Source organism: Rhinoraja longicauda, chromosome 19 (assembly GCF_053455715.1).
Source record: "Rhinoraja longicauda isolate Sanriku21f chromosome 19, sRhiLon1.1, whole genome shotgun sequence".
NCBI classification, from domain to species: domain Eukaryota; kingdom Metazoa; phylum Chordata; class Chondrichthyes; order Rajiformes; family Arhynchobatidae; genus Rhinoraja; species Rhinoraja longicauda.
Genome location: NC_135971.1, coordinates 14,294,331 through 14,307,170, shown reverse-complemented (window position 1 = coordinate 14,307,170; position 12,840 = coordinate 14,294,331). Strand labels below are relative to the sequence as shown.

The following is a 12,840-nucleotide window of genomic DNA, read 5'->3' as shown; positions in this document are numbered from 1 at the left end:
CCGGTGCAGCTCGACTGCGGGGCTTTTCATCGCTGGACTGCGGACTTAACAGTGCCCGGTGCGGCTCGACCACGGGACTTAGCTGCGCAAGGCTTGGTCGCGGGCCTTTCATCGCCCGGTTCGGCCGCGGGACGTTTCAGCGCCCGGTGCGGGGACTGTGCGGGTCGGTCGGGGACGAGCTGTCTGTCCGTGGGCGTGGGGAAGAGAGGGGAAGTTTTGTTGCCTCCATCACAGTGAGGGGGTGTTTGGAGTCACTGTGATGGACGTTTGTGTTGGGGTTATGTGTCTTGTGTTCTTTTTTTTTTTCTTTTCTATGACTGCTATGTAGTTTCGTTCGGTACTTCGGTACCGAACGACAAATAAAGCTCTGTTATACTGTTATACTGTTATGTATCTATGCAGTGGAAATGGGTTGATTTTCTGCAAACTGGATGCACCCAACAAAAGCTTTTTACTGTAGCCCGGGACACGTGACAATAAACTAAACTGGACTGACTGCATTTACAGTACCTTCCCGCTCAGCTCCATCCAGGGATCCCAGCCGTTTTTCCAAATGAGACAGAGGTTAACGGTCACTTCATCCACTGCATTCTGTATTCCTGGTGACACCCGGTGCACAGTCGTGTGAAACGCGTTGAACTGAACGGATCGTCAGCTCTGATTCCACTTGCCGTTTATTTCTCTCTTCCCACAGTTACATTCCCCCGGTTTTATTTCTGCCAGTTTCCATCCCAATAAGGCCCGAAGAAAGGATAAAGTTTCTCCGTGAATTTATTCCCAGTGAAGTTGTGGAGATGGGACTTGGTGTCCGCGTCGTAAAATGAAACTGTCCCGGACTCGTAACTGAGATAAACTCCCATCCTCCCGGGGATGGGACGGGCGGGGAGACGGGATGGAGGGGAGGTGAGTGCATCAAACCCGTCACCCCCCCCCCCCCCCCCCCCCGCCGCCCCCCGCCTGATGCTCCAGACTCCAGTCTCCGGGGTCAGTGTGGCCGGTCCCTTCCTCTCCACAGACTCTGTGGCGACTCCCAGATTCCAGCCCCGACTCCCCGCCACCTCCATCTCATATAGAGAACCTGCAGCTCTTGGAATTCCTTCTCCAGAACAAAGAAGGGTCCCGACAGCGAAAAGTGGTTTGTCCATTTCCCCCCACAGATGCTGCCTGGCCCGTTGAGTTCCTCCAGCACTTTTCTTTCTCAAGCTATTTCGACAGATTTCTTGTATCTATCATTTCCAATATTCACTTTGCCTTCTCTCACTTTAGGGAATTTCCGATTTCATTCCGCCCTCCGATCTCCAACTGCCCCCCCTCCCCCCCCAAACCCGCCTTTACGCCGCTGTGGAAGGGGTGACGGGGCGGAGAAGCAAGAGGAGGAGGGAGTGATTCGAAGGTATCCTCCTTCTTCAGGAAACGGGGCTTCAACTCCACTCCACGTTGTTGTCCAGCCTCACTTACCCCCTCTGGCAGCTTGTTCCAGACACCCACGACCTTCTGTGTGAAAATGTTGTTCCTCTGGTTCCTGATTAAATCTTGCACCTCTCACCACAAACCTGTGTCCTCTAGTTCTCGATTCCACTGCTCCGGGTAACAGACTGTGCATTCTCCCTGTCTATTCACCTCTTGGTCTTATGCACTTCAACCTCCTGCGCTCCAATTAATAAATCCTTCCCTGCCCAACCTCTCCCTTTTGCTCTGACCCTCAAATCCTGGCACCATCTTCGTGAATCTACTCTGCAGTTGTTTCCAGCATTTTATCCTGCCTTACACTGTCCCAAGCGCTACTCTCCGCTTCCGTCTATATTCAGGACAGTTTAATGTGTAACTGACCCCTCCCTGTGGTAGAGAGCGGGGGAACCCTCCATAGTTTCCGCGGGTGGATTTGTCTCCTTCCTTTAAAATGGTCGTAACGATGGTAACCCTCGGGTGCTCTGGCCGGCGCTCCTCTTCCCAGAGGAAGGCAGACATTGATGGTGAAACTCACCAGCGCCTTCAGTGCACCTGCACAAACTTTGGCCGTCTGAGGAGAAGACTGTTTGAAGATCAGGACACAATTCGCAAGTCCTCAATCATTTTGTCACACACCTTTTGTCTTTTCATCTCTGGCCTTTGTCCAACCGTCTGACTATCAACCCCCTCTCCCTCCTCAACTGTGTCAACCTATTGCCAGCCAGGCTTTGTCCTGCCCCCTTCCTCCCATCGTTATTCCATCTCCCACCCCCTACAATCAGTCTGAAGAAGGGTCCCGACCCGAAACATCAGCTGTCCATGTTCTCCAGATGTGCTGCTTGACCCACTGACTTACTCCAGCACTTTGTACTTTTTTTCCTGTAAACCTGCATCTGCAGGTCCTTGTTTCTGCATCTTCACGTTGAACATTTGCGTCAGATTTACATTAATTCCTCTAGACGGCAGCGTGCGCAGTGGACATGCGTTTTGAACCAGGAAGTGGCAGAGTTAAAAAAATGGCTTCGAAAGAACAGGTCGAGAGTTGGTCCGAGGAGGTAGTTTGTCCCATCTGCCTGGATTTCTTCACCGATCCGGTGTCACTGGAGTGTGGGCACAACTTCTGCCGCTCCTGTATCACACAGAGTTGGGACAGGGAGGGGAGAAACTCCTGCCCGGAATGTAGAGAGGTGTTTACAGACCGCACCCTCAGGGCGAGTCGGGCCTTGGCGAGACTGGCTGAGAAAGCTCGAACACTGAGCCTGAATCGGACAGAGAAGGAAAGTAAACTTCACTGCGAGGAACATCAGGAAGAACTGAAGCTGTTTTGTGAAACTGACAAGAAGCTGATCTGTGTGGTTTGTGCAGTTGGGCGGGAACACAAGTCTCACAGCTTCATGCCGGTTAAAGAAGCTGTTGAAAACTACAAGGTAAAAGCAAACCGATTTTGATCGCATCATTGTTTAGTTCCGTCTTTATTGTCTAACACTTTTATTCTCCGATTTTCAAACACAATCGCAGGGTCAGGTTAAAGCTTCCATCCAGTCTCTCACAAAAGATAAATCAGGGATCCAGCAAATGGAGCAGCAACAGAAAGAGAAGATTTCTGGAGTTCTGGTGAGGCTTTTAAGTTTCGATTTCCTGATCTTGTGCAGGTTTGATCCCTGTGACGCGGGTAATAACAGGGCAGCGCAGTGACACAAGTAGTGCTGCTGTCTCCCAGTTCTGATGAGCGGGTTCGACCCTGACCTCAAGTGCTGCAGAGAAAATAGGTGCAGGAGTAGGCCGTTCGGCCCTTCGAGCCAGCACCGTCATTCAATATGATCATGGCCTACCCTTTATTCTTAAACTATAACCCCTGGTTCTGGACTCCCCCAACATCGGGAACATTTTTCCTGCATCTACCCTCTCCAATCCCTAAAGAATTTTACATGTTTCTATAAGATCCTATCTCATCTTTCTAAATTCCAGTGAATACGAGCCCAGTCGACCCTTTCAGAATCAGTCTGAAGGGGGTCTCGACCAAAAACGTCACCCATTCCCTCTCTCCTAGATGCTGCCTGACCTGCTGAGTTACTCCAGCATTTGTGATACATTCTTTCATCATATGTCAGTCCCGCCATCCCGGTAATTAACCTGATGAACCTACACTGCACTCCCACAATAGCAAGAATGTCTTTCCTTAAATTAGGAGATCAAAACAGCACACAATTTTCCAGGTGTGGTCTCAACAGGACCCTGCACAACTGCAGTAGGACCTCCTTGCTCCTAAACTCCAATCCTCTCACAATGAAGGCCAACATGCCATTAGTTTTCTTCACTGCCTGCTGTACGTGCATGCTTACTTTCATTGACTGGTGTACAAGGACACCCAGGTCTCATTGCACCTCCACTTTTCCTAATCTGACACCATTCAGATAATAATCTGCCTTCTTGTTCTTGCCACCAAAGTGGATAACGTCACATTTATTCACATTTTACTGCATCTGCCCACTCACCCAACCTGTCCAACTCACCCTGCAGCCTCACAGCATCCTCCTCGCAGCTCACACTGCCGCCCAGCTTTGTGGCATCCGCAAACTTGGAGATGTTACATTTAATTCCCTCGTCTAAATTGTTAATATATATTGTAAATAACTGCGGTCCCAGCAATGAGCCTTGCGGCACCCTACTAGGGGGTGGTGGATGGATAAATGGGAATTAATGGGCACCTGAAAAGGAATTGGCAGCTGGGAATTGCATTTGGGTTAGCGGACTGATGGGTTATCAGATTACCCTCACGACATTTCAGAAACATTTAGACAAACTATTGAATTGCCAAAGCAAGTTTAAAAAAATGCACAGGACAAATGTCACTGTCAACCTCTGAGGGAAACACAATCGGTGACATTACATATTGATCTTCACCTTTCATTTGACAGGAACAGTCACACAACCTTCAGTCCAAGATCACATCCCAGTTTGCTGAACTGCACCAGATTCTCACTGAGAAAGAGCAGCGTGTACTGGCAGATATCCGGGAGGAAGAGAAGAGGATTCTGAATAGAATGAAGAAAAATCTTGGAGAGATTGAAGAGAATTTAAAATCTATTCAGGAGGAACTCTCTAAGTTGCAGCAGCAGATGGATCAAAAGGACAGTGTGGTGTTTCTGAAGGTGAGGGGTTACACCACAGTCTGGCGAAGTGAAAGTGCAGTCACAAAATGGAGGGGGTTATTTCAGAAATAAATGCGACATTTACCAGTAATTCAGAACTGGGTAAATGTTTCATCTGTTCCAGTTGTTGTTGTTCCCAAACTAATTGGCCTCCCACATAATCTATGGGATCTCAGGACTGCCTGGCCAGAATGTAGAGAGGTGTTTGTATTCTGTGGAGTTCAGAACTACGACGGGTGATTCTATATCTGATCTCAAGAACCACGAATGGACAGAGGGCAGTAAATCTCTGGGATTCTCCAACCAAGAGACTCAGAGGTTTAACCTGTTAGACGTATTTATACCAGCGGAAGATACATTTTTGAAAATTCAGGGAACTGAAATCAAAGCGGAGGAGTTCAGTCCTGGGCTAGATCAGCCATGACCACATTGTGGGGATTAACATTGAAATCTAGAACGTGGCGCACACAGCAGATTGATCATCTATATCTGGTTCCCATCAGCAGTGGGTGGTGACCTTGGGGGAATTTGCTCTGTTTGTTTTACCCAACTTTGTTCACCATGGAATGACATCCCAATCTACATCATAGTCAGGCCATTCGGCCCATCCTATCCAGTCAAGATTTCTGCTCCACTCAACATCTCTCCCATCTACTCACCACATCCGGTAACAATACCCCGAATTCCAGGAGTGCTCACGTGTTTATCCCGCTTGCCCTTAAATGTATCTCTGCTGTTGTCTTCATTCCCTCCAATGCTAGTGAGGTCCATGTTCTCATGACTGCATTCCTTTCGGTATTTGTTGAAGACCACGTTACATTTCAGCTTTGATTTTTGCACTCTCATCGATTAGAGATTAGGCAGGAATTAGGCACATTAGGCAGGAAATGGTGTTGGGTAGACTGATGGGACTGAAGGCTGATAAATACCCAGGCCCTGATGGTCTGCATCCCAGGATACTAAAGGAGGTGGCGCTAGAAATTGTGGACACATTGGTGATCATCTTCCAATGTTCTATAGATTCAGGATCAGTTCCTGTGGATTGGAGGGTAGATAATGTTGTCCCACTTTTTAAGAAAGGAGGGAGAGAGAAAATGGGAAATTATAGACCAGTTAGTCTTACATCAGTGGTGGGGAAGATGCTGTAGCCAATTATAAAAGACGAAATTGCGGAGCAATTAGTAACAGCACTAACAATTAGTAATTAGTGCGGCGAAATTTGGAGCATTAGTAACAGGGTCGGTCAGCGTGGATTTACAAAGGGGAAATCATGCTTGACTAATCTTCTGGAATTCTTTGAGGAAGTAACTAGGAAAATTGACTGGGGAAAGCCGGTGGATGTGGTGTACTTCGACTTTCAGAAAGCCTTTGACAAGGTTCCACATTGGAGATTAGTGGACAAAATTAGAGCACATGGTATTAGAGGTAGGGTAGTGACATGGATAGAAAATTGGTTGACAGACAGAAAGCAAAGAGTGGGGATAAATGGGTCCTTTTCAGAATGGCAGGCAGTAACTAGTGGGGTACCGCAAGGCTCGGTGCTGGGACCGCAGCTATTTACAATATACATTAATGACTTGGATGAAGGGATTAAAAGTACCATTAGCAAATTTGCGGATGATACAAAGCTGGGTGGTAGTGTGAACTGTGAGGAAGATGCTATCAGGTTGCAGGGTGACTTGGACAGGTTGTGTGAGTGGGCGGATGTATGGCAGATGCAGTTTAATGTGGATAAGTGTGAGGTTATCCACTTTGCTGTTAAGAATAGGAAGGCAGAGAATTATCTGAATGGTGTCAAGTTAGGAAAGAGGACGTACAACAAGATCTGGGTGTCCTAGTGCATCAGTCACTGAAAGGAAGCATGCAGGTACAGCAGGCAGTGAAGAAAGCCAATGGAATGTTGGCCTTCATAACAAGAGGAGTTGAGTATTGGAGCAAAGAGGTCCTTCTGCAGTTGTACAGGGCCCTAGTGAGACCGCACCTGGAATACTGTGTTCAGTTTTGGTCTCCAAATTTGAGGAAGGATATTCTTGCTATTGAGGGCGTGCAGCATAGGTTTACTAGGTTAATTCCCGGAATGGCGGGACTGTCATATGTTGAAAGACTGAAGCGACTAGGCTTGTATACACTGGAATTTAGAAGGATGAGAGGGGATCTTATCGAAACGTATAAGATTATTGAGGGGTTGGAATCGTTAGAGGCAGGAAACATGTTCCCAATGTTGGGGGAGGCCAGAACAAGGGGCCACAGTTTAAGAATATGGGGTAGGCCATTTAGAACGGAGATGAGGAATACATTTTTCAGTCAGATAGTTGTGAATCTGTGGAATACTATGACTCAGAATGCAGTGGAGGCCAATTCTCTGAATGCATTCAAGAGAGAGCGAGATAAAGCTCTTGCGGATAGCGGAGTCAAGGGGTATGGGGAGAAGGCAGGAACGGGGTACTGATTGAGAATGATCAGTCATGATCACATTGAATGGCGGTGCTGGCTCGAAGGGTCGAATGGCCTACTCCTGCACCTATTGTCTATTGTCTATTGAAATATTATTTCATCCTCACACATCTAAATCCACCGATAAACTTAAATCCTATCTTATCATTCCTGACATCTTCTCCAGATAAAATCCCACGACCTGTCCAGTCTTTGCATTGAGCTCCATCCTCTCAGTTATGGCGTCATTTTCATGAACATTCCTTGTGCTTTTCCCCCATCGTTCTACGTCTCGACAGCAATGTCCGCTTTCTATCTACATGACAGCGGCGATAAGAGTTGGGAAATGGGAATTATCAGAGGGTTGTAGAAATGTGGAGAAATTCCCGCTGTCGGGATGAGGACGGTCCATCTCAGTCAATTGAGATTTTGTGTTTTATTTCTTTCAGGAGGAAGCTGGTCGCAAGCGAAGGTTGGACATGCTCTTGACGGAAACATTGTAAGTTTTCGTGGAACAGTTCAAAACATTTCTAATGCTCAGTTGATAACCGGCTGTTAAATATTCGCAGGGTTCGTGATGAAGCCAAACCACTGTCGGTGGTAGAGGAGGCCTTGCCGATTGAAAAGTTTCATTGCCCTGTTTCATTCAACACGACATTTAAAGAAACATCCGATGACTTCAAGCAAGGTAAAGCTTATAGCTTTTCCATTGTTCTTGTTTCTGACATCTTGAAGTAATATGTGTAGGAATGAACTGCAGTTGCAGGTTTAAATCAAAAGCAGACACAAAATGCAGGAGTAAATCAGCGGGACAGGCAGCACCTCAGCAGAGAAGGAATGGGTGATGTTTCGGGTCGAGACCCTTCTTCAGGCCTAAGAAGGGTCTCAAACCGAAATATCACCCATTCCTTCTATCCAGAGATGCTGCCTGTCCCACTGAGTTACTGCAGCATTTTGCGTCTTCCTTTGATTGTGTCCATTGTGATGTCTTGAGCGGTCGGGAGCTTTTCTCTTGAAGGTTGGGAGGTGTGGGTGCCGGAAATGAAGACAGAAAAGTTCTTGTTTTCAAACTTAAATTCCATATATTTAGTCTTTTCCAAAAACAGGTAAACTTAATTGTTTGCAGACAGGTACACAAAACCAATACAGGTAGTTAAATCAAAACTGTAACTTGCTGCCTTCTTACAAAATATAACTCAAACACTGCTTCTCTCCCTGTCTGCTCCAGTCGTTGTCTCTCCTTTTAAATATACTGCTTCCCTTCCCTTTTAGCTCTCTCACTGAGGCAATCAGCTCATCTGGTTCAGCTGGGCAGCAATCAGTGTCAGCAGGGCAGGCAGCCCTGCTGACTATGGGTTTTGTAGTCTTTTGCTGGCAGCCATGATGGTTTGTAGTCCTTGTTGCATCCACCGGGAGGAAATGTATTTCCCCTCAATGACTCTACCTCTCATGATATCACACTATCTTTAAGTAATACTAGGATGCAAAGATTAATGGTATTTTGGACTGAAGGGAAATTGAAGATTTGATCTCCCACCAAGCTCATCTGCTGGGAAGCATCACAGAGTCAGAGAGCTTTGTAGCACAGCAACAGGCCCTTTGACTCGACTCGACCATCCCAACCAAGTTGCCCAACGAAGCTAGCCCCACTTGCCTGAGTCTGGCTCATATCCTTCCAAGTCTTTCTTATCCACGTATCTACCCAATTCTCTGTGAACTGTTGTAATTGTACCTGCCTCGACCACTTTCTCTGTCAGATCGTTCCACATCTACACTACCCACTGACTGGAAAACCTGCTCCTCGGGTCCTTTTTATTGTTTCCACTCTCACCTTAAACTGATGCGCTCGAGGTTTAGACTCTCCGACCTTGGGTAAAGTATTGTGACTAATCACCTTATCTGTGCATCTTATACACATCTGTAATGTCTCTCTGACAGGCTCCCAAGAAGAAATGTCCCAGTCTGAATAGTCTGTTCCAGTAATGGGTAGATTAACCTATGATGAGCGTTTGCTGTCATTGGGCCTGTACTCGCTGGTGTTTAGAAGAATGAGGGGGGACCTCATTGAAAAATACCGAATAGTGAAAGGCTTGGATAGAATGGATGTGGAGAGGATGTTTGCATTAGTGAGAGAGTCTCGGACTATAGGTCATAGCCTCAGAATTAAAGGATGTTCTTTTCGGAAGGAGATGAGGGGAAATGCTTTTAATCAGAGGGCGGTGAATTGTGGAATTCATTGCCACAGAAGGCTGTGGAGGCCGAGTCGGTGGATATTTTTAAGGCAGAGATAGCTGGATTCTCGATTAGTACAGGTGTCTGAGATTATGGGGAGAAAGCAGGAGAATGGGGTTAGGAGTGAGAGATAGATCAGCCATGATTGAATGGCGGAGTAGACTTGCTGGGCCGAATGGCCAAATTCTAATACTTTCATCGATGACATTATGACCTTCTGACTGTCCAACTTCACCTAATAACCCAGCCCTTCAGACCTGATGAAGTTGTTGTAAATCCTTTTGCACCCACTCCAATTGACTAACAAACCCACCCTTCCCTTTGTCTCACCCGCCACTCAAACAACACAGGAGCAGGTAATCTGGCCCCTCATGTCTGCCCCCTTTCACTGTGATCATGACGACCCCACCACTCACCTCTACCTCCTCTTTAACAACCTCAAATTACCGCTCACCTCAATATTCACCTGCTCCGATCTGCCTCCATATCTGAATAACCCGCTTCATTCCCCCATCCCCACCGCAATCTCGCAATCCTCCTCACTCTCCACATTTGTCCTCTCCATCCACCCTCCCCCACCTCACGAAATTCCCCTCTCAATCCCTGGATAAAAAATTCGGGATAGATGCGGCCTCTCCCCCGGTCCCGGGGCCGCGCTGCCCGAGTCTCCCCCCGACCCCCGGGGACTCTCTGATTCTCTGCTTCTCCCCCCAGTCTCCGTCACCCTGGATGTGGAAACAGCGGCTCCGGGGCTCGAGGTGTCTGAGGATCGGAAGAGGGTGAGACGGACCCGGACCCGGAGGAGTCTCCCTGACACCGGGAAGAGGTTTACAGTCAGTGTGTGTGTGCTGGGATCGGAGGGATTCACATCGGGGAGACATTACTGGGAGGTGGAGGTGGCGGGGAGTCGGGGCTAGAGTCTGGGAGTCGCCGCAGAGTCTGTGGAGAGGAAGAGACCGGTCACACTGACCCCGGAGACTGGAGTCTGGAGCATTAGGCGGGGGTGGTGACGGGTTTGATGCACTCACCTCCCCTCCATCCCGTCTCCCCGCCCGTCCCATCCCCGGGAGGGTGGGAGTTTATCTCAGTTACGAGTCCGGGACAGTTTCATTTTACGACGCGGACACCAAGTCCCATCTCCACACCTTCACTGGGAATAAATTCACGGAGAAACTTTATCCTTTCTTCGGGCCTTGGGGTGGAAACTGGCTGAGGATCTGCTCCGGTTCCGCTCCGGGTGTGTAAAAGGGTCGGGTCCGGGGACCGGCGTCAGGAGCGGGGCTCAGGTGCTGTGGGGCAGAAACCCGGTGGACAACAGGTCGGCGCTGAACGGCTCCCATTTAATCCCCAAATTCCGCGTCGTAAAACTCCAATGAGCGCGGAAATAAAACCAGGGGGAATGTAAATGTGGGAAGAGAGAAATAAACAGCAAGTGGAATCAGAGCTGTCGATCCGTTCATTTCAACACGTTAACTGCGTCACTTCTTGGTCCCGCCACTAGATGGCAGCAACGCCACGCGGTGCGACCACAGACCAGCTGTAACTTTGAGAATTAACTTTGACAATTGCAGAAACAGCGGGAATCTGATTTAATAAGTGACTTTTGTCACCTGCTACCATACCTGCGGCCCAAACAACACGCATGGCTTAAAATGTGGAATAAAAGCAGAAATTGCCCCAAATTCTCAGCAGGTCAGGCAAGGTGAAACAGACTTTATATTTCACGTCTAATACCGACGACGAATGGTGTTTCCATTTGGATTTTCAGGATCTGTTTTTAAAAAAAACTTTATCCAGTTGATTGGGTGATTGGAATGTGTGACTGAGCATAAACTGCCAACAAAAAACAGAAAACATTGTCGGCATTCAGCAGGTTGGGCAGTATACTATGGGCACAGCGCTGTGGAGTTTAAATATAGCACAATGGCCACAGCGCTATGGGTCACAGACTGTTCACGAAAATTCACGTTTACCAAGGGTGACCATCCCTGTGGGGTGCTGGGGGAAATTAGATGCTGACGTTCAGATGAATTGTTAAACTCCAGTGACATCCGCACCATTGGATGAACTTAGTTTCGTATAGTTTAGTTCATTTCAGAGGTGCAGCTCGAAAACAGGCCCTTCAGCCCACCTAGTCCGTAGCAAACCATCAACACTATGACCATTACCATCAACACTATCATACACACTCAGGAGACATTTTAGAATTCGTAACGGAACCAATTAACCTACCAATCTGCACGTCTTTGAAATGTGGATGGATACCAGATCACCTGGAGGAAACCCATGTGGTCACACGGAGAATGTACAAACTGTGCAGACAGCACCCGTAGTCAGGATTGAACCCTGATGCTGTATAGACAACATCTACAGCACCTTAACCACCAACGCACCTGCTCCCCCTCAAACCACCTGCCCCCCCTTATCCTGTCAACCCCTGCCTCAGTTCTCCCCAGTCTCCACCACCGACCTCTCTGACCTCTTCACAGGAATAAAAACTGCCACCTGCTCTCTGGACCCCATCCCCTCCAGCTTTGTCAAGGCCTGCCTTCCTGCTCTCTCTCCACTTATCACTGCAACAATAAACTCCTCCCTGTCCACTGGCATTGTCCCGCCATCCCTCAAAATCGCTGCTGTCACCCCCATTCTGAAAAAACCTGGTCTAAACCCTGACACCCCAAACAACTTCAGATCAATCTCCAACCTACCCTTTCTGTCCAATGTTTTGGAACGTGCTGTAGCTTCCCAACTCAAATACCACCTCTCTACCAATAACCTGTATGAAACTTTCCAATCCGGATTCCGCTCCAACCACTGTACTGAAACTGCGCTCCTCAAAATCACAAACGACATTCTCCTCTCCTCCGACGCTGGCAACCTCAACATCCTCATCCTACTTAACCTCAGCGCCGCCTTTGACACCATAAATCACTCCATTCTCCTCACCCGACTTGAAACCTCCTTTAACATCACCGGCACAGCCCTATCCTGGTTCAAATCTTACCTCTCTGACAGACACCAGTTCATCTCCATTAACAACTGTAAATCCCCCACCGCTCCCCTCCCCCAAGGTGTCCCCCAATGCTCAGTCCTTGGCCCCCTCCTCTTCATCCTCTACCTGTTCCCCCTTGGTCAATTAATCCGCCGTCATGGTCTCAACTTCTACTGCTTCGCCGATGATATCCAACTCCTCATCTCCACCAAGTCAATCTCCCCCACCACACACTCTACACTGACAAACTGCATCACTGAAATAAAATCTTGGCTTCAATCAAAATTCCTCAAACTCAATTGCAACAAATCTGAAATCATCATCATTGGTCCAAAAACGCTCACCAAATCCACCCAAAACTTCATCCTCAACGTTGATGGTCTCCCAGTATCCACCTCCCCTCACATCCGGAATCTTGGAATCATCTTTGATCAAACCCTCTCCTTCGACAAACACATCAAACACATCACAAAGACAGCCTTCTTCCACCTCAAAAACATTGCCCGTCTCCGTCCATCCCTCTCCTCCACAGCTGCAGAAACCCTCATCCACACCTTCATCACCTCCCGTCTGGACTACTGC

General features: G+C 48.0%; 1 protein-coding gene across 1 annotated transcript in view; it reads left to right on the top strand.

Moving 5' to 3' along the window:
- The window catches only part of LOC144602531 (zinc-binding protein A33-like), a 110,531-nt gene extending 100,102 nt beyond the window's left edge, over positions 1 to 10,429 (top strand). Inside the window, exon 6 of the mRNA XM_078415658.1 lies at positions 9,981 to 10,429. Coding sequence (XP_078271784.1) covers positions 9,981 to 10,183 — 203 coding nt within the window. The 3' untranslated portion in view covers positions 10,184 to 10,429. The remainder of the gene's footprint in view (positions 1 to 9,980) is intronic.
- The last annotated feature ends 2,411 nt before the right edge of the window (positions 10,430 to 12,840 follow it).